The 23,162-nt window shown below is 40.0% G+C and overlaps 1 protein-coding gene across 2 annotated transcripts in view; it reads right to left on the reverse strand.

The window, feature by feature from the left end:
• Window positions 1-23,162, reverse strand: part of NT5DC1 (5'-nucleotidase domain containing 1) — a 138,606-nt gene that overhangs the window by 18,284 nt on the left and 97,160 nt on the right. For both annotated transcript variants that reach the window (XM_019438941.2, XM_019438940.2), the window contains exons 7-8: window positions 8,223-8,397; window positions 6,372-6,469 (exon numbers count right to left, since the gene is read on the reverse strand). In XM_019438941.2, the coding sequence (XP_019294486.1) occupies window positions 6,372-6,469; window positions 8,223-8,397 (273 nt within the window). The remainder of the gene's footprint in view (window positions 1-6,371; window positions 6,470-8,222; window positions 8,398-23,162) is intronic.

Genomic DNA, 23,162 nt, shown 5'->3' on the forward strand with positions numbered 1-23,162 from the left:
ACTAGATGGCCCAAGTCCCTGTCCTCAGGATGCTAATATTCTGGTAGCAATCTCTGACTTGGTAGAGGTTTACTTAGCAATGATTTATAATTAAAAATATATCTCTAATTCTTTTGATTTCCTGAACTCCTTTCTATATAATGTGGACTTGACTGGACATTTAATATTTTCTCTTACATATCCCTTCTTCAATTTTGAGTTAGAAATTTTTTTTTCCCAATTGTGCATTTTTTTTTATACACAATTTCTCCATTTATTCTTTGGCATGGGCAATAAGACATTTAAAAAGTAAGCTTCTTTTTTAGTGATATCCACATGCAGTGTGGGGCTTGAATTCATGACTCCCGGGATCAGAGTCATGCTCTTCTTAGCCAAGTGCCCCAAATATGTTGTAATAATTTTTATATTGGCTTAATGTTGAAAATGCTGTATTTTAAAATTTATTTTTTCAAGTAAGCTCTAGGCCCAATGTAGGGCTTGAACTCATGACCTCGAGATCAAGAGTCACATGCTCTACCAACTGAGCCAGACAGGTGCCTCCCTTAAAAAGACACTTTTTAATGAAAATATCTGCTAAAATGCTTGTCTGTGTTGGGAGCCATAAAAGGAAAATTACATCTTAAGAGAAATAAATACCTTAACAGTGAGTAGGAGCAAATTTAATAGAATAGAAAGCAAAACCTTTATCTACTTTGGTTTGGGGTTATAATTCATAATTCTTTAATATTCATAATTCTTTAATAACTAGTAGCAGTTAATTCTTTAAAAGTCTTTTCCTTTAGTTTATTCTTTAACTATCTAGCTCATTTCCATACCTAATATGATGGGAAGTTTGTTTCTTTTCAGAATAACAATCTTCAATTAACGGCTCTAAGAACTTCTCTCTTAGGGTTACTAAAATCTGTCATTGGTGATCTGACCAGTAGTATCTGCTTCACCAGAAAATTTGTGTAGAATGCAGAATCTAGGGGCACCGGGGTGGCTCAGTCGGTTGAGCATCCGACTTCGGCTCAGGTCATGATCTCAGTATGTGAGTTCGAGCCCCGCGTCGGGTTCTGTGCTGACAGCTCAGAGCCTGGAGCCTGTTTCAGATTCTGTGTCTCCCTCTTTCTCTCTCCTCCCCCGCTCACGCTCTATATCTCTCTTCTCAAAAATAAATAAACGTTACAAAAAATTTAGAATGCAGAATCTAAGGTTCTACACAGACTTACTGAATCAGAATCTCCATTCTAACAAGATCCCTAGGTGGTGTGAGTGTGCATTAAAATCTGGGAAACACTGATGTGGAGAGAACAGCAGGACTGAAAACCTGATAGAAGAACAGCAGGACTGAAAACCTGATAGAAATCTGATAGAAGAACAGAAGGCATTCATTCTGGCAAGGCCAGACTAATGGGCATCTGGAGGGATCAGACAGAGTGCAGATGAAAAGGTAACTTAGCAACCAGGTTCAGAATCGCCTTAGATGCTTCGTGGGGTGGGGAGCCAATGAGATTCTGTGTGTATGTGATTAACTATACTGTATGCCTGACAGTAAGTAATAAGTGACTCATATAACATATGTTTAAAGTTATTAAAATATATCTAAAATTTATATTTAAATGAAAATATGTGCCAAGTATTTGAGGGCAACAGGCAAGAGACGGAAGAAAGGAGAGATATAAAGTAAGGGCAGGAGGATGAGGTAAGAGACTCACAGGGAAGAGAGTAATGAAGGCCTAATGGGAAGGAAACAGAGAGCAGAGAGGAGGTAGTTTAAACAGGACTTGATGTACAACATGCTGGATGTGAAAGGGCGAAGACACTGGAGGCTTATAGCTGGGGGGCAATTCACTAGATAGTCAAGTAATGAAGATAAAGATTATAAAGGGGCCAGCGTGTACGGTTGCACTTTCTAGGAGGAAGGAGAATATCAAGTCTCATTTCAGAGCTGTGAGCAGGAAGAAATGTGGTATGAGGCTCCAGGGAAGTCTCAGGGAAAGATTTCAGAGTGTACTGGTGACAGCTGAGGCCAAGAAACCAAAGATAGCAAGTTGGGAATCACGGTTTTCAAACTGAGGGCAGGAGGATGGGTAGCTGACAGCACAGGGGACACAGCAGTGAAAAAGATATCGTCACTCTCCTCAATGAAGTTACAATCTTGCAAGATGGACTGCTCTCCTCTCCACCTCTCCACCCCCTCCCCAGGCTTTTGCACTGGCAAAAAGCCGAATCACAGCGATGGGGCAGGATGCTGCATATTTTGCCTAGAAGGAGGCACTCAGCCCCCGCCTACTCGGACGCAACTCTCCCCCTTTCTTGTCCCCATGACAATGGATGACGTCAGGCCTGTGCGACAGCTGCAAGGACACGCTCACCCAGCGCCTTCCATCCCAGATGCGTCCTTTGCCTTATTTTACTTCTACTTTTAACCATTTGGAGCAGTGATTTGATTTACATGACACTGGAGGTTACCAGAACAGGCTGACATGACTTGCATGATACGATAACATTAACAGCCATATGGAGGATGGGTGGTTTGAGGGTTACAAGGCTGATGGGGGCGGGACATCAGTTATTAAGTACCGTCATACCCAGTAGTGATGTGAATGTATCAGTTCATACAAGGGATGATAAGGGCAGTGGCAGGAATATGGTAGGTGACCAATCTGAGAAAATTGAAGGCAGGTGTGATGTGAAGGGGAGAGAGTAACACAAGATGACTGATTTTCCTGGTTTGGGTAAGATCTGTTGGAAAAGTTATAATGGAATTACAGAATATGGGAAGAGGAGCATGCCAAGATTGGGGGGGGGGGAATTAATGAGTTATTATAAGCACATCCCAAGTTTCCTGCAATGCTAGGGCTGTAGGGTGTGGAGAATTTAGAAGGCAGATAGAAATATGCCTCTGTAAGTCAGGGGAAAAGTGAGGTCTAGAGATAAGGAATTGGGAGTCACTCATATATAGGTACTAGCTGAAACCGTCAGAGTGGTAGCTGAAGACAGCAGGAGAAGAAAGGAAGGCTAAGATAGAATGCTGCCAAACATTAACCTTTAAAGAGAATGTGATACCATGGATATTAGTTCCAAACTGACTAAAAACTCATGTAGACACTTTATTATATGAAATGTAGAATGCTTCGACATTAACATTAAGGAAAACTCCGTTTGAGAAATAGGTGTGAAGCTTGGAAAATATGCCATTTAACCAAAAAGTTCACTGAACTGCATATACAGGACTGAATCAGACTTTTCTCTGGTTACTCTTCAAAGGAATAAATTTATTTGTCTTAAACATATGGAAGACTTTTTTGGTTTAATGGAAATCAGTGAATTCAACAACGATGGTCAACAAATTTTTCCTTTACTATTGTTAGCAATCTTTAGAAGATTACATACTGATTTAGAGGCTACATTTGTGTTGCTGTTTACTTATAGATATTATTAACTACATAGTTTCATTTGTTTAAAAAAATTTCTTTTAATGCTTATTTACTTGTGAGAGAGAGACAGAGTGTGAGCGGGGGGAGCGGCAGAGAGAGAGGGAGACACAGAATCTGAAGCTGGCTCCAGGCTTTGAGCTGTCAGCACAGAGCACGACGCGGGACTCGAACTCACGAATGGTGAGATCATGACCTGAGCCGAAGTCAGATGCTTAACCGATTGAGCCACCCAGGTGCCCCATAGTTTCATTTGTAAGAAGATAATTTTAATAACTTACTTTGTATTGATTTTGAGCACAATGAATATCTTACTGTAATAAAATATTTTGTTAAGAGAGAGAGAGAGAAAGATGAGGGGAAACCAGCAGTGGAAACAAAGTAGTTACAGGTAGGCAAAGACTCAGAATCAGCAGCAAAACAAACACTACAATACAGCATCATGAATTAGAGAATCTTTTTTTAAAAATTTATTTATTTTGAGGAAGGGGGGGGAGTGTGTGTGTGTGTGTGTGTGTGTGTGTGTGTGTGCAGGAGGGGCAGAGAGAGGGAAAGAGACAGAATCCCAAGCAGGCTCTGCACTGTCAGCATGGAGCTCTATGCCAGGCTCGAACTCATGAACCCTGAGATCATGACCTGAACTGAAGTCAAAAGTCAGACACTTAACTGACTGAGCCACCCAGGCACCCCAAGGGCATATTTTGTTCTTGTAAACTGAAGACATGAGAATATGCATATATGTCCATGAAAATGGTCTAGTACAGTTGTTTTCAATGATGGCAATTTTGGACCTCAGGGCAAATTTGACAATGTCTGGAGACATTTCTGGTTGCCACAAATTGGGAGGTGAGATGATTAGAGGCTAAGGATGCTGCTAAGCAGCCTACAACATATAGGACGGCACCGCCACTCCCACTAACAAAGAAATATCTGGCCCCAAATCTCAGGAGTGCAACAGTTAAGAAACCCTGGTCTAGCAGAAAGTGAGAAAGTGATGGTGGTTTTTATATACTGGTTCAATGTCTCATATAAATCATTGCTGTTAAGAAATAACATCAGGGATTCAAATAATACTCTTTCTGTTAAACAAACAAACAAACAAACAAATATTAAATGTTTCCCTCCTCTTCACAAATTTATATTTAAACACATAACTAAGTACTCAACAATGTTTATTTTTATCTGCAGGATCTTTGTATTTTCTTCCAAGAAAATCTATACCTGTTCTATACCTATTATAGTACGTACGTTGTTCTACAGAGAGTTTTATTAAATTTTCACACACACCAGTAACAGAAAACAACGCACATTAAAAATACACCAAATTTTTTAATACACTGGGGACCACAAATGTATTAACTTATGCTAACAAGTTACTGCATTTTTGCACTATGTCTGTTTAATTGAAAAGTATCGAGAGACAGAAGGATGAACTGTTTAAAAACTATTATGTAGAAGAACCTATCTGCAGTCTGGTTTCTATCTCCGTCATTCTCTCTGTATCTCACATATAAGCCCATGGCTTTAAAATATCCTTCTATGAGTTAAGGACTCTCCCAAATTTATACCCTGACCCTAAAGCTGTTCCCCTTGGACTCCACGCTCATCCATACAATTTCCTAATTGTTAGTCCCCGCTGAAGAATTTGTAGGCATGTCAAAACATGATTTCTTAATCACCACACCACCCCATACAAACTTTTCTTCTGTAACCTTCCTCACGGCTACATGAGGATTCACTCCTTTGCTCAATTCAAAAAAAAAAAAAGAAAAATCAACAAGTCATTTTTGATTATCTTTTCATCTGCTGCTTCTGAAAGCATCACCAAGTCCTACTGTCCATCTCCACAATGCATCTTAAATATGTCTCCTCTCCATCTCCAGTACTACCTCCTCAGACCAAACTACCACGGTGTCTTACTTGGGACACACTTAGTGCCTGGTTTCTTCTTCCCTCTCTCCCCGCCTCCCTCCCTCCCTTCCTCCCTCCCCCTCTCCCTCCCTTCCTTCCTACCTTCCTTCCTTCCTTCCCTCCCTCCCTTCCTTCCTCCCTTCTTCCTTTCCTTTTTTCTTTCTTTCTTTCTTTCTTTCTTTCTTTCTTTCTTTCTTTCTTTCTTTCTTTCTTTCTCTATTTTTGGGAGTGAGAGAGAGAGACAAAGCGCAAACAGGGGAGGGGCAGAGAGAGTGGGAGACACAGAAGCCGAAGCAGGCTCCAGGCTCTGAGCTGTCAGCACAGAGCCCAATGAGGGGCTTGAACTCAAACTGGGAGACTGTGATCTGAGCCTAAGTCAGGCACTTAACCGACTAAGCCACCTAGGCACCCCCATGGTTTTCCTCTTTCTATTCTTCCCACATTCAATCCATTCACCACCCTCAGCCAAAGAGCTCTCCAGATTACCCGTACACCTCAACTGAATGCTTCACATAGCTTGTGGAATAAAATTCAAACCCATTTTCACAGTGTATGAGGCTGCATGCTTCCCTAACTTCCCCGCCTCTCTCTTCCCATGAGTCGCTGGCCTCTTCTCCATCACTGGAACTGTCTCAAACTACTGCCACTCCTCCTCTGCTCTTCTCATTACCTGTCCCTCAGGTCCTGCCTGGTAAGTCACCTTTTCTGACTTTTTTGGACAGGCCTTCCCTGGTCAGCCCCTCTAAAGTGCCCTCCTGGTTTACTCAGCAAGCAGGCATTTCCTGTTGGTTTTTTTTTTTTTTCAGGCACATTCGTCATGACAGGTAACATGGCCTATGATCATCCCATGCATTTATTCACCTGCTAAGTAGCAGTGTTTGTTTATGCATTTCTGTGAGGGGGGAAGAAGACTTGGTATCACTTGTATACCCCTGGTTGTATTTAACACAGAACTTTGCACCTGATTGTCAGCCAACAGGTACTTACGAAGTACCTGAATGAACAAATCTTAAATAAGGAAGAAACAAAATGTTAACTCACCGAGCGTCCAGAAAGGTCTTTGACTTGGTAAATGGGAGAAGAAACCAGGCTTCAATGCATTTGTAATCACAATGTCAAAAAGATCTGTAAAATCATTCCTAAAAAGCAACAATATTTTTCATAATTTTAAAAAATTAGAAAAAGTCCATATAAAATAGAACTTCATCTTTACCTATCAGACCACAGAATCATTTCTTACCTTTTGATTAACTTTTGCATGCTTTCTATATATTTTATATACAGAAATAGGAAGTGGTTGAGCAAAACTTTTCCTGACGACACCTTGAAGCATAAACGTAAGGGGAAAATGCGTATTAACTCGTTAACTCTGGGTGCGAAGCTGGCTTTCTCATGATGGTAATAGTTACAGTGAGTGAATTCAATGGCTTCTAACAACAAAAATATTCATGAGCTGTATCTTCAAATGTGGGCCCTGAACTCTGTCTCGATTTATTAGCAGGAAAAGGTATTGATAATTTTGTGTGTTACATGGGTCCTACAGAAAGCTAGCATGATCAAGTCAGGTGATATCTTTTAGAGTGTTCACATATGAAGAAGGCATCTTCTTTTGAAAATCAGTGTGCTCTTATAATGTGGTAATTTTTAGATAACAACAATAATTGTTTTTTGGCCTGTATTTAATACTACATTAAGGATCATTTGGGATGGCAAAGGGTAGATGGGATTCATTATAGCAGTGGGGAAGACAGTAACTACAAATCTAAACTATGCTAAAGAGACCATAAGATAGGAAGAAAAACTTTGGTTATCTATGCTAATGACAAAGAAGGTAAGAGTGCTTATTCTGAAGCATGGTCCCACTATCAGGACAGCAAATAGTCTCACAGTCTGAGAGGCACTGGGCAAGGCATCCAGGATTTCCACCTTAATTCACTTCAAGGACCCCAGGTTTATGTATTATTAAAAAGCAGAAAATCTACTGGCAGATCTAAGTATATCACAGACCCCTCTAAGCTCACATATGCTGAGGAACATGGACACCAGGAGGCTAAACAAGTAAGCCAGAGGTCAGTTGTGAGGGTTAAACTTGCTTCATACTCCCAGCAATTCAGTATTTGCTGAAATCCTAGGAAACGTTAGGGAGATCTAGTAGCCCATTTTAGAATCTGGCTCTGAGCATGGATATTCCCTGGTATTGCTCACAAGAATGACAGAAGTATTAAGACTTCCTGAAACTTATCAACTACTCTCATACTTCACCTGTGTTACACTTATTTAAACTCCCCTCTCACACCTATGAGATATGATTGTCCCATTTTTAAGATGACGAAATCGAGGATGAGAGGTGCAAGAACATACCTCAGGTCTCAGAGCAAGTTGCAAGGTAGGCCTTGAACCCATATGTGTCTTAAGTCTGTGCATTTGTACTGCCTCGATTTTCAAGGATGTCAGGCCCATCGCCGGCTGTGCAAAATGGTGAAGTACACGGCTCCCCACTCAAATGGCTAGAGGCGCTGTACTCCAGGTCTGTATGTACCTGGGAGTGAAACCTACAACTCCATGTCCCTCAACAGTCATCCAAAGCTGAGAAACCAAATTCATGGAGCACTGCTTGAAGGACGTGTCGTTTATCAACCTTTCAGAACATCTAAAGCCCAGACCACCGGTGGGCTTTTAGCATCCTGGCCCCCGTAACACTGCTTTGCTAAACTGTACCTGGGTGGTGTTGCTGTCGACAGATGTTGAGGGATGTTACGAGAAACAACTACGTCTCTCAGCATTGTCTAATATAAGGATACGGTCATGGTCGAGCACTTTTAAAACAGCATTAGCCTAATTTGTTATCCAGTATTGTAGAAGACCATGAAAATGGAATGACTCATTACTTACCCAAGAATATATTCACAGAGAAGTCGACAGTAATCACTGTGAGAACTTGTAATTAACAACAGAATTTTCCCAGCATTCTTTAGCTGTCGAAGCCACTTTTTCACAGATTCAGGACAAGTGTGTAAATATCTGCCTGGATCTCTCTTTATTTCTGGAAAATATATTCCACAGTTTTCTGAAAAATAAAAATGTCAAAGAGATTTTTCTTTAAAAAAATTGAGAGGAGGGGCCAACGTGGCAGAGAAGTAGGGGGTTCCGAAGTTCCCTTGTCTCTCCAACAAAGCAGTGTTGAAGCCAAAGGACTTTGAACTCCAAAAGTCCAGGAGACAGACACAGATTCACTTCTAAAAAAATTGTTTGACTCTGTATATTCTTCAAACAAGTTCATCTCTCTCAAAGCTATAGATAAAAAGAGAAAAACTTGATTCAAACATAGCAATGATGCCATTGCTAACTGCTTCTTAAGAATACTTCCTGTTTGTCTACGGCCATACCACCCTGAACGCGCCCGATCTCGTCTGATCTCGGAAGCTAAGCAGGGTCGGGCCTGGTTAGTACTTGGATGGAAGAATACTTCCTGTTCTGGGGAGTCTGGGTGGCTCAGTCGGTTAAGCATCCGACTTCAGCTCAGGTCATGATCTTGCAGTTTGTGAGTTTGAGCCCTGCATCTGGCTCTGTGCTGACAGCTGGGAGCCTGGAACCTGCTTTGGTTTCTGTGTCTCCCTCTCTCTCTACCCCTCTCCTGCTCGTGCTCGGTCTCTCTCTCAAAAATAAATAAACATTAAAAAAAAAGAGAATATTTCCTATTCTTTACTTAAGGACATGACGAATGAAAATGTCAACTGAGAATGTTGGATATTTGATAAGAACTGATAAACTATTGAAATAGATAACAGAGGTGCCTGGGTGGCTCAATCGGTTAAGTGACTGACTGTTGATTTCACCTCAGGTCATGACCTCATAGTTCTCAAGATTGAGCCCCGAGTCAGGCTCTGAGCTGACAGCATGGAACTTGCTTGGGATCCTCTCTTTCCCTCCCTCTCTCTGCGCCTCCCCCACTTGTGCACTCTCTCTCAAAAATAAATAAATAAAAACTTAAAAAAATAGATAACATAAAAAAGAATATAATCAGCAGGGTTTTTTAATTTCTTGAAAAAATGTTTATTTTCAAGAGAGAAAGAGAAAACATTCTCATGTGGGTGCAAGTGAGCAAATGGGGGAGGAGCAGAGAGAGAGGGGAACAGAGGATCTGAAACAGACTCTGCACTGACAGCAGAGAGCCCGATTTGGGGCTTGAACTCACGAATCATGAGAACATGACCTGAGCCGAAGTAGGACATTTAACCCACTGAGCCACCCAGGCGCCCCTAATCAGCAGTTTTGAGTCCGGAAAAAACCTTACTGCATTTGGAATCTCAATTAATAAATATTCTTTCAATCATTCAACAAATATTTGCTGAATACAAACGACAAATAAGTATTCAGATAATGCCCCAGAAAGGCATCTTTGGCATGAAGCCAGTGAGAGGGGAGCTGGGTTCTTCAGAGTCACAATTGTGTTGCAGATGGAATTCAGACTAGAAAGCCAGTCTAGTACAGCCTGTGAGAGGTGCTGAGATGTCAAATGGAAAAACCAGCTAGAAAAGGTCAGAAGGCACTGCAACTGACAGCAAAAGAACTTCAATCACTGAGCAGGGCCAGCAGGCGCTGACCCTTTGAGTCTTTAGAGAGTCCAAGGGGTCAGTCTGAGCTCTGGGACAGATGGTGCCAGTATCTCCAGAAGTTCTGGTCAGACCCACCCACAATGCTTGTCAGGGTGCCTTGAGAGTGGTGCATACTTAGCAGACACTTGTAGGTTTGCCTGAAATGCTACTAGATTCATAAAGTACTTCAGAGATATTGTTCTGTAAGGGGTAGCATTAATAAACAGAAAAAGAGAACCCAACTTCTTTAACTACTAAGAAAAGGACACAAGCATAAACAAAACCACAGGAGAAAGAGCTTGTAATGAATGATAAACTCTGCCATGGATGTGGGCTATACCTTTAATTCTGTACAGTCTCACACACTTAAAATAACAGATAATCAAAGTTATTATTTCAAGAATAGCAGGAGGAAGAAGAGTCTCTAAGCAAAAAGCCAAAATGAAACAAAGACCAGAAATGGTAGCAAACACTGTTGTCTGCCTGCCCAAATCCCACCGCTTCTCCTTGGCTGGAGACACTGCTTTTCTATGAGGCTGCACCCTCTTCTGAGGGGCTGGGTGCTCAGGGAGGTCATGGGTCTCTATCAGTTGAACCTGGGTTGGTGATTCCTTCCACCTGCAGTGCAGTGAATTGTTTAGGAAGCGCTGGAGACCCGTGCCTGGTCAGTGGGACCTGAGAACTCTGAGACTCTCTGGAATCTTGAATACACCACCGAGAAGACATCTACATACGAGTATACGTCCCCTCTTCTACTCTGTGCTTTGCTAGGCTTGCACATTCCACCTAGAAGGGCAGCAGCTCTCCTCAACACAAACCTCACGTCTGACATAACCAGGATGGCCAAGTGGAAATCTGAAAGGAACCGGGGTTCCTGATGACATCATCAGGTCTCTTGATTAAGACACTGAATGAACTAACCATTGCTGAAGGTACCAGCCAAACTGGGGACTTCCAGTCACATGACTCAATTTAACAACCGCTTAAATATCAAGTATATCTCTTATTTGTAGCCTACAGTCCCTCTACTTAGAAAATGATATACTGCAAGAATTAATCACAACCAGACCAAAAAATAACAACCCCCACCCCCTCCCATGTTACAATATGAGAATAATATACAGGCATAAAGAGACCCAGAACAAAAACAAAGTTCACACTCTTCTTGTGTTTTGCCATACAGGAACACTATGTAAATCTCTCTGATCTCTTAATATTGTACAAACTATGTAATGACCCTTAAATAAAAGTCTACAGAGAAGAGAAGGTAGTAGTAAGAAAGGGCTAATTTAAGGCAGGAAAAATTAATAAAATGAAATAGCTAAGAATTTGTTTGGCGAATGATTATCGAAGTAAAGGGCAGAGGCAGTGTCTCTCTCAGAATTTCCCAGAAAAACAAAGCTTCTATAGCAATAGAACTATTACGGGATGGAAAACAAAAGGTATGTGTATATAATGCTGAAAACATTTACATACTTAAGCATCTATATTCAGAAACGACAGCTGAGGGGCTCCTGGGTGGCTCAGTCGGTTAAGTGGCAGACTTCAGCTCAGTTCATGATATCGTAGTTTGTGGGTTTGAGCCCCGCATCAGGCTCTGAGCTGACAGCTCCAAGCCTGGAGCTTCGGATTCTGTGTCCCCCTCTCTCTCTACCCCTCCTCTGTTCACTCTCTCTCTCAAAAATAAGTAAACATTAAGAAAAAAGAAAGAAAGAAACGACAGCTAAGAAAAAAGGCTATTTTTTCCTTAGCTATATGTGCTCAGTGCCATCTAGTGATCAAAATATGAATTACTGCTACAAAACTATTCCATTTCCAAATGAATAACAAAATAAAGCACGCACATTTAAATACTGTATTTGAAAATTCTTGCCTAAATTAGTTTCATTAGTTTTCTTTAGAGTTAATCCAAAAGAGTCCAAACATAATACTTTAGTTGGAGAAAATGACTCTCTGTGGCAATAATATGGGTGTCCTCATTTTGTTCACAAGACAGATTAAGGTGAACTAAAAAAGGTAAGTCCTGTACAAACAGTTGCCCAATAGTAGACTATGGGTCACTATTATTATAAACAATCACTGGCTGCTGTTGGGGAATATACAGGTATTTCCGTAACCTCAAATCGTTAAAGGAACAGGAGATATAACTACACAATACACATCCATCTTCTTTAAATTTTATTTTTATTGCAATCTAGCTGACATATAAGCATTGTGTAAGTTTAAGATGTACAATGTGTTGGTTTTCTGTATTTCTATATTGCAATATGATTACTACCTTAGCGTTTGCTAGTACCTCTATCATGTCACATAATTATCTTTTCTTTTTTGTGGTGGGAACAATTCAGATCCAGTCTCTTAGCAATTTTGGAGTTTCTAATATAGTACTGTTGTCTATAATACACACTCATATTTTTATTGAACTAAATCAAGGTATTAAACCAAAGGAAGTTAGGTTGAACACACTACATTGGATAATAATGGTCTATTAAATTATCTCCTTGAAGTGACTGTAACCTCCTAAGGGCAGGGAGCCCGACTTTCTGCTTAGCATGGAACAGTCATTCAATGAATGAATACTTAAATTAGTGCAGGGGCAGACCCAGGGATATTTATGTTTATTAAAAGTCAAAGTAATAATATGATTTGTAGCATATAATCTCACTGTGAATGACAAAAAATTGTCTTATTCATGTCCTGTCAAAGTCATTGTATCTAAATTACCTTCCATTTTTTTTACCCCTACTGAAAAAATCATGTTTAAATATAATTTTATCTTGATAAATTAACACTGACTGCACAAGATGGGGAATTTACACCTAAGGTAGAAGGAAAGGAATGGTCTTGTTTGTTCTCAACACACAAAGTTGCCTGTGTTTTTACTTAACTTTAAAGCAATTCCATTTCGCTGCCCCTTTATATAACTCATTTTCCTAGTCTTTGCATCCCTCTCACGTCCTTAGATATTTTCTGTATACAGATCGGATTAAAAGTACATTTTTTAAAAAGCTAGTTCTAAAGAATAAAAGTTTACTAGCCCTCTTATATTAAGAATATTGGTTAATAAAGAGTCATGAAAATAATAGCAAAGTGTTGCAACAATCTGATATGCACATAAAATGTGCTGCTTGTATCAAACGTGACTGAGGATGTGGGGACCTCTTGTGGTTAAAAAAAAAGCACAACTGGAACATTAAAAACTTTTTTAGTTAAAAAAAAAATTTTTTTTAACGTTTATTTATTTTTTGAGACAGAGAGAGACAGAGCATGAACGGGGGAGGGTCAGAGAGAGAGGGAGACACAGAATCCGAAACAGGCTCCAGGCTCTGAGCTGTCAGCACAGAGCCTGACGCGGGGCTCGAACTCACGGACTGTGAGATCATGACCTGAGCCGAAGTCGGACGCTTAACCGACCAAGCCACCCAGGCGCCCCAACACTTTTTTAGTTTAACAGACAATTGTGCCACATCACTATTTCTATTATCATGGAATAAGGAAGCATTTTTCTTGTTAACTGTGTCACTACTGTTCGTGTGATTTGTGGCGGGAGTTTTCAAAGCTCTCGGCCAAGGGGATTAGAGATGCTGGGATGCCAACACCTCCACCATCAGCCTCCACTTAAGGTCTGTTGCTCCCACTGCAGAGCATGATACAGGAGAGATTAAAATGTTTACAACCTTTACAAGTTACAGAACAGCATGTTAGTGAACAGCTGAAATGTTTAGCTCTAAACTGTTCAAATGAACCTGCTGCAAGAGATGATATAATTAATTTTCTGAAATTAATTACATTTCAGAAATGTACACTACATAAATTTGGGGCCAAGAGATGCTGAAATATTTTTTGAAGGATAACAGAGATAAGCAATCTCAGACCTTGTCTGATAAAGAGAAAGCTTTTATTTATAGAGGGCAAACGATGAAACAAATTTAATACTAGGACAGACCTCCTGTTTAGGGTCCCTTTATGGTTTTTTTCTATCTAATATATTTGTAAATAAAGAAATGCAGAATATCTAGGTTGAGTAAAGTGAAAATCTACATGCTAAATATAATGGTTGGTAGAGGACAACAAATAAGAATTGGAAAATGAAGTATATAATGTAATGAAAAATCATTTATAAAATTTATATTTAAACAGGATTTGACTTCTATCTCTGTATCGTGACCTACTTGGAAGATTCTGATTTAATTGGTCAGGGCCGGGGTGATGACACTGGTATATATTTTTTTAAGTTTATTTAGGTATTTTGAGAGAGAGAGAGAGAGAGAGGGTGCAAGTGGGGTAGGGGCAGCGAGAGATGGAGAAAGAGAACCCTCAGCAGGCTCTGTGCTGTCAGCTCAGAGCTTGATGTGGGGCTCAATTTCTTGAATTGTGAGATCATGACCTGAGCTGAAATCAAGAGACAGAAGCTTAACTGAGCCACCCAGGCGCTCTGACACTGATATTTTTTTTTAAAAGCTCCCCAAGGGGCGCCTGGGTGGCGCAGTCGGTTAAGCGTCCGACTTCAGCCAGGTCACGATCTCGCGGTCCGTGAGTTCGAGCCCCGCGTCAGGCTCTGGGCTGATGGCTCGGAGCCTGGAGCCTGTTTCCGATTCTGTGTCTCCCTCTCTCTCTGCCCCTCCCCCGTTCATGCTCTGTCTCTCTCTGTCCCAAAAATAAATAAAAAACGTTGAAAAAAAAAATTAAAAAAAAATAAAAAATAAAAGCTCCCCAAGTAACTTTAATGTGCAGCTAGGATTAAGGATTATTACTCTAAGATCTAAGAACTAGGACTCTTGCTATTATTCTCTCTATATCCTGCCTTCCTCATTGTATATCATAGGCTCTCAGAGGACAGAGCTTCTTAATTTTACAGTATCTTTATAAGTTAACATACAGCCTTATACCTAATAGGCAATCAATACATATTAATTGCTGTTGATGTGTGATGTCACACATAGGCACACTGAATGAAGGACCTTGTCTGATAAAGAGAAAGCTTATGCTGGAGACCAGTATGAAGAGAAGGGAAAGGATATGAGGGTTGAAAATTTATAAATTAAAAAAAAATGCTATTTATTTTTGAGAAAGAGAGAAAGAGAGAGAGAGAGAGAGCGAGCAGAGGAGGGGCAGAGAGGGAAGAAGACACAGAATCGGAAGCAGGCTCCAGGTTCCCAGCTGTCAGCACAGAGCCTGACATGGGGCTCGAACCCACAAACTGTGAGATCATGACTTGAGCCCAAAGTTGGATGCTTAACCAACTAAGCCACCCCGGTGCCCCACAGGGGGTTGAACATTTAAATGCAAGAACACAGACAATGCTAAGGGAGACTGGCTTGATATGTTTGACCCAATAGAGGGGGTAGTAAATTATGCTGCTTGAATCTGTGATTCCCAAACCTGGGATCACAATGGTCTGTGTAGCACTTGCAACAAATATCCATTCCTGTGCCCCACTCCACAGATGTCTGATGGGGCTCCACAGATTCACAGCTGGCTGATTAGACATTTGCAAACCTGTAGATGGACCATTTTAATCTTAGTCTACACCAGTATCTACACCTCCATGGTGATGTCACAGCCAGATAACTTTAGTCAAAATGAACACCCACTGCCACAGCGTCTCCTCCTCTAATATTTATCTCTGCTTTATGTAGACAATCTTTTAAAAATTGACCTCGAAGAATCTTTCAATTCTTTGAGAATTTCTGTAGATAAGTGGTTCTCAAACTTTATCGTGATCAGAATCACCCAGAGAGCTTGTTAAAACACTCTTATTAGAGTTTCTGATTCAGTGTGTTTGGGTGGGGCTTGAAAATGTACATTTCTAACAATTTCTCAGGTCAGCTGATAGTGGGACCACACTTTTGAATATTATTGCTGTATTAAACCTTTATAAAACCAGATAGTTTTTTTTAATCCTTTTTCTCCTAGAAGAAAATCCTCACTATTTGGGCGAAAAGTGCAAAATCAGAGTAAGCATGTTTAATATTACCTGATGAAAATTCTCAAACTTGTGTCTTACATTAAAATGAATCTAAACAAACAAGGTTTTAAGTTTGTAAAAATGATTTTTATTTCTTATAATGGAAAGATATATTCAAGGGTAAATATCTGATGGGATTTTTTTCACAGTATTAATTTTACATTCTTTTTCATTTATCTATCATGAGAGTAGTAATTTTGTAGGTAAAGCAGAAAAGCCTGTGCTTTGGAGTTAGATTGGCCTAAGTTTGAATTCCAGGTTTGCCACCTGCTATACTGGTTGTATGATTTTTGAGGAAGTCTAGAAGCACAGTTAATTTTTACTAAAGCTCATTTTAATTGGAGGGGTATTTGCATGTTCTTCTGTGTGTTCACTTTATTATACATATCACATCACAGGAAAACACGTGTAGTGGACTGAATACCCAAGGGGGCTACAACAGTCTCTCCCACCTCATGAGTGTCTAGAATTGGGGTTGAACTGTTCCATTCCTTTGAATGCCGACAGGCCCTTGTATTACTTCGACCAATAGAATGGGGGCCAAGTAACACTGTGTTAGTTTCAGGAGTAGCCCTTAACTGGCCCGGGAACTTCAATTTTCTGTCTCTTGGAAGCCAGGGTCAGGTAAAAAGTGCAACCAAGCTCAGACCACCATGCTGTGAGGAGCAAGTCTGAAGAAGAGCTTAAGTGCACATGTTCTAACTGCCAGAACAATGAGTGAGCCCCCTCAGACATCCAGCCTAGTCAGGCCTTCAGATGACTGCAACCACGTGGGAGACCCCAAGTGCAAAGCACCGAACTCAGACCAGAATATCAGTGACAATAACAAAGCGTGGCTTTAAGCTACTAAGTTTTGTGGTGGTTTCTTATGGAACAATAGAAAACCAGAACAAGATACTTTGGAATAGTGTCATAATTCTAATTATCATCTCCATGCAATTCAAGATATATTAAGAAAACATTTGTTAATGCTTCTAGAAACATTTGAAATACAAGCAAACAGGCTCTAAATTGTTTTTGTTCACCTCCAAAGAATAACTCAAAGGTTCCTATTGTATACATATTTACAGAACATAAATACATGCATGGCTTATGTTAACATAAATCTTTTGAACAGTTGAAATAAAACTAAAATTAGCAAGTATTTAAGGCACATTCACATAGCACTTCTGACTTCTCACATACTTCAAATGTGAGCTACTTAGGAAACTGAGACAATAATCACCAGTTGCTGAAGTACATAGTGATTACAACAGGAAAAAAAATAAATCTTTTGGGATGTTTATCCCCCATTAACCTCAAATCAAAAAGCATTTGAGGTTTCTTCAAAAAACAGGTTGGTCTTCAAACAAATGTGCATTGTAAAGATTGTATTTTATCACAAGGGTGCACTGTTTCCTTAATTACTTTAGCTGACACACCCTCAACATCTTCAGAAATATCTTTTCTTACTAATAAAGCCAAAAGTATGCAGAACTGTGACTCACGAGGAGGAAATCAACTTCAGAACGCGCATAAAGATTACAGTCACTAAAGATGACTTATCCAATATCTGGTCTCACAGTGTATTATACAAACAGTAAGGCCCTAAGAGCTAGTAAGTCTGTGCCACTTCTGTACCTAGGACACACGGAACTTTGGGAAACAGTTCTTTTAATGAGGCATTGATCTGTTTTTCACCACACGTTTCCACCCAAATCTGTACTGCATCAGATGTATCCTCTATATATTTTTGCAAAATGCCACCTGGCCAGTTACTCCAAGTTGATTAAAAAAGAAAAAAAGAAAAGGGCAACAATAATAATTTTTTAAATTAGATTTTAATTCACATCTTCTGGCAGAGGTTTTACTTTTATAATAGAAAACTTGAAATTGTAGACTTGATAAAATAGAAAAGTGTTAATATCTACTTCATATAGCAAACGCAACTACATAGGATCTAAGTGTAATGCTCTACAATACTGCTTGAGGAGTAATAATGCCCTCGACCAGAATTCTTAACCCATGGTACGCACATGGCCTCCAGCGGGCGAATAAAATCCAAACACTGTTTGCAACGCTGTGCCTGTGACTATATTTGTGTGCATCTGGGGGAGCAGAGCAGGTGCTCTAGTCTACATCAGATTCCTGGGGCCAGGATCATGTGGTTCCCGAGAGGTTAAGAATCATAGATTTAGATTTCTAAGACAAGAACAGCCCAATGGAAAAAGCATTCCAATATGCCCTGTTTGTTACTGTCAAGAGAAATGTTATACATATGTCTTAGAAAAAACGAGATTCTCTGTAATAGGTGATAGATAATTCCTAGAGCACCCTGCACGTTTCTACATGTATAAAGTCCAATAAACTTATATTTATTTAGGGTGGCTAAAGTATTGCTCTTGCTAATTTAATTTGTAGGTTGAAAATTACCAAATATACAACTTAAAAAATATACATAACACATAATATTGTTAAGGTTGGAACTACACTGACGTTGAAAATAAAAAAATGTTTAAAGAAATTTATGATTGAAGGAGATTAATGAGATTAAATGCTTACTTTTATTAAATGATATATTCTTGGGGCGTCTGGGTGGCTCAGTCGGTTAAGCGCCCAACTTTGGCTCAGGTCATGATCTCACAGTCTGTGAGTTCAAGCCCCGCGTCGGGCTCTGTTGTGCTGACAGCTCAGAGCCTGGAGCCTGTTTCAGATTCTGTGTCTCCCTCTCTCTGTGACCCTCCCCCGTTCATGCTCTGTCTCTCTCTGTCTCAAAAATAAATAAACATCAGAAAAAAAAATTTTAAATGATATATTCTTGCTATACGAAATCCGTTATATTGGGTTTTCTACTGCCGTATAAAAAACTGCTTCAAACATAGTGGCTTAAAACAGCACTATATTATCCTATCTCATGGTTTTGAGGGTTGACAGAGTTCAGCATTCAGCTGGGTGGTTCTCACTTGGGGTGTGCCAGTCAAATGTCACTGGGTCTGGAATCACCTAAAGTTTCCTTCACTCACTGTCTGGCACCTGTCTGGAATGGCGGGAAGAGCGGGGGCTGCCGAAACATTTTTCTCCTTAGCTAGCTTGGGCTTTACCGCAGCATTCCAGTCTCAGGATGGCTGGATTTCCCCCACAGCAAGTGTTCAAGACACTAAGGCAAAAGCTGCGAGGACTCTTATGACACAGCCTAAGAAGTCTAGTGGTGTCATTTCTGCTGCACTTTACTGATTATATGGCGCTGGCTCATTTTTAAGGAGAAGAAAACAAGGGTGTAAATTCTGGGCAGCATAGTTCATTAGGAGCTCTCTTTCAGACCAGCTACCAAACATGCTAATATTTGGGTGTGATTTCTGCCAGGATATTTTCTATTCATATGTAACTATATGGCAATTTTAAGCACACCACATAGAGTTTTTTACCTGTGCTTTTTGCTCGCCATCACGTTTGAGCAATTTCCTACAGCATTCTCATTCATTTCAAAACATTTTAATGGTTTTAATACCAAACTTTCTACATGGATTTATATACAATTATCTTGTCTGTAAAAATAACTGACATACTTAGAGTGCTTATTTTTGCCCAACACAATTCTAAGACCTTTACAACTATTAATGTATTTAACACTTGCGATACCAACCCTGTGAGATGGGACCTGTATTATTCCCACTTTGCAGGTGAGAAAACTGAGAAAGAGAGAGGCTAAGGAACCTGTCCAAAGTCACAAAGCCAGAATGTAGCAGAGCCAGGATGTGAATGCAGCCAGTCTACTTTCAGAACTTGTGCAACAGTGCCTCTCCAGTGATATGGCATTTGGGCACTGTATAACTTTCAGGACACCAGAAATGCCCCCTTCTCCCTCTCCCTCTCCCTCTCCCTTTTTATGTGGTACCCTATTAACACAGTATCACAGTTCAAGGGTTTTGGGATTGATTGGAAATTGAGTAAGTGAGAGTTTGAGATTGGAGCAAATCAAGTTAGATTTCTCTAGAGGCAAAAAAAGTATCTACTGGCATGGATTCTAATTCTAATCACAGAATATAGAACTGGGAGGCGCCTTAGAAATCACCTACTTCTTCCCTGTCCTGTTAAAGATGAATTAGATTTTAATGAGTAAATTCTAAAGATGAGTACACACAACAGATTTGGCTCAAAACTAGTTACTGACAAATTTGGGAATGGAATAAATACAGTGCTCCAGACTAAACCTTAAGTAACCTTATCACTTACATAATGTTAAGTGTTACGTTACATAAGTTGCTTACATGTCTTGTTTTAGATCTAAATTATCTGGTGATCAGTGTCTGTGAAAGAAAAAATAACACATTCAGAAGAAGCAGAGGTCAAGTTCCTTAAGTGATATACTGATTTTGCGGTGTAATTACTGAATAATGGGCTTTTCCTCAGAATTTCTATAGGAGTACTTTGTAGTTACTAAGCTGAAGTTATCTATGCAATTATCTAGAAACAGAGATCTTATACTGGGATAGGAAAAACAAAACAAAACAAAACAAGTGTATTACATTAAGGAAGAAATATTATTTCCCTTCCTGGAATGCACTGTCCTCCCTTTGCTGATCAGGAATGTCTGTGGCCTGTCACAAGGCCATGTTCTCTGTTTAAAAAAAAAAAAGGAAGGGGTGCCTAGGTGGCTCAGTCAGTTGAGCATCCCACTTTGGCTCAGGTCATGATCTCACAGTTATGAGTTCGAGCCCTGCCCTGCAATGGGCTCACTGTTGTCAGTGCAGAGCCCACTTGGGATCCCCCACTCTCTCTCTCTCTCAAAAACAAAATAAACATGAAAAAAACCAAACCAAACAAAAAAAACAAGGCAGTGTTCTCTGTGCAGCCTGTCCCAGGCACAAGGCCTCTGAACCGCAGTGATGATATTCATCACACTACACAGTAATAAACACTTGTAGTGTGTTTATGTAGTTTTCTTTCTGAGACTGAGATCTTTCAGAAAAGGAACCGTGTTTGCATTTTTTACATTCTTGATTGTCAGGCAAACAGTAAAGGATTACTAATTGCGGAAGTGTGTATGGGTGGAGAGCTGCCACACAAAACTTACCAGTTGATCATAAAGACTGGAGTTGGCAAACCACAGCCTGCAAGCTAAGAAAGGCATTTCCATCTTAAAATGGTTATGTAAGTATCTATTTAAAGCCTGTAATTTTTATTTTCTAGCCCTTTGAGAAAACATTTGCTGATCCCTGATATAAATATAGTATTTCATAATTATAGGACAGGAATAATAAACAACAAATAGTTATAACTTAGTATTAGAAAATACCAAGAACAGGGGTGTCTGGATGGCTCAGTGGGTTAAGCACCCAACTTTGGCTCGGGTCATGATCTCATGGTTCCTGAGTTCGAGCCCTGCGTTGAGCTCTGTGCTGACAGCTCAGAGCCTGGGGCCAACTTCAGATTCTGTGTCTCCCTCTCTCTCTCTGCCCCTCCCTGACTTGTGCTCTGTCTCTCTCTCTCAAAAATAAACATTAAGATAAATAAATAAATAAATAAATACTTAAATAAATAAAATACCAAGAATAATAATTAATGAATTCATCGAGAGACTGTTTAAAGGGTACGTAGTCTCTCAAGCAGAATGAATATTCACAAATCATCGGTGGTAAAACTGCTTTCTGGAATATCATATAAATATTTTTACATATTTTCTCATCACAGTAGATCCCCAGGCATGGTGTATTTGCCCCTCAATTTTTCTCTGGCCTGGGTCCTCTAAGTCTATTCTACTGAGCCAGAAGAGCGTTCTCCTCACTCTGCTATCTTGTTAAAACAAATCTAAATATGCCTTTGCCATTGTCTTTATGATTCTGGCAGACTTTATTTTTAGTCTCTGAATAAAATGTTTTCAGGCTCATTTGGTTTGCTTATTAATAGAGCAATACATGGGTCACAGCAGACACTGCAAGCCCAGGGCTGAAAGCTAACGGCTGGTGATATTTTCCTTGTTAATGTCACAGGAAATAGCAAGATCCAAGAAATGCACATGATGACATGATGACATGATCAAAAGGACCTAAAGAGCCCGTGGCCTATGAATGAATAAAGGCACTATTGCCTAAATGTGGCCTTACAAATTAGCTGCACAAGGAACAGGAATATTTTCCTTGGGGAAGCAAAGTAAAGATGCCTCCAGGTACAACCTGCAACAAGTTTTAGGGGCTTGCTTCAAAGAGATATACTTTAAGTTTTGTCTCATATACTTTTTAAATGTTATTTGCTAGGCACAAAACCACCTTGGAAGGTTTTGTTTTCACCGGAGGAAGCAAGCCCACTGATGACTCTGACTTGAAACATTTAGCCTCCTCCAGAAGAAAGAAGCTGGAAAAAAATGAGAATATAGGATACCTTGGGGTAAAGCAGCCTCAGAGAGGTGCTAGGGTTTATTGCTTTTAAAAAGTTACCATGGACTTCTCTAGCTTTGAGCTTCTCAGAAACAATAAGAGGAACAAAGGAGTCGTAAGGTAGACTTTGGGGTGCACTCAGTACAAACGTCTCTAAAAACCCTCCTTCTCATCGAGGACTCAAGTGCTCAAATAGAACTTTCATTGTGTTTCTTTTAACCCGGTTTTGCTCCTGGAGTATGCAGCCTAACAGACTGTCCAGACGGCCGTTTAGTATATACACACTGCACTGGATCAGCTCCCAAATAAACATAAATAATTGATTCGTTATGGGAACCCAGCCCCATTCTACAAGAATCTGTCATGAGACAGAGGAGAGGAAGCCTGGGGATGTCGCTGGCAGAACTCAGTACCTAACATGAGTTGCAGCCTCTGTAAGGAGTGGACGGGCTCACAGGGAGAAGACAGTGGGAACCGGGGCAGGAAGGTTCACAGGTGAGGGACGCTAGGTCTGGCTGGCTTCCAGAGGATACTCTGCTCTCGGCAGGACTGTTCAGCTTCTCCGTCTATTTTCTTCTCTAGCCTGATTCCTTTTACTTTTTTTACTCTCTCTCTTCCTGATTTCACTAAGACAACCAGTTTCTGTATCTCGGCTACTGTTTTGAGCTAACAAACATTTAGTCTTTTAAGATGACAATCATATGTATTTTTTAAACACTGAAATAGGATACTTTTAAAACCCCAAATCAGCAAACAATTCTGCTGGCTTGACATAAAAAATCTTAAAAATAATGTTAAGGATTCAGTCTTTGCATATATATTCTTAAAGGTTTTGCAAACAAAAGGGGAAGGTGAGCCTTGAAGAGAAAGTGAGATTTGGATTGGGCCTTGGTTAGTGAGGCACATTCAGCATGTA

Source organism: Panthera pardus, unplaced genomic scaffold (genome assembly GCF_024362965.1).
Source record: "Panthera pardus isolate Hobbes unplaced genomic scaffold, ASM2436296v1 HiC_scaffold_17, whole genome shotgun sequence".
Lineage (NCBI taxonomy): Eukaryota > Metazoa > Chordata > Mammalia > Carnivora > Felidae > Panthera > Panthera pardus.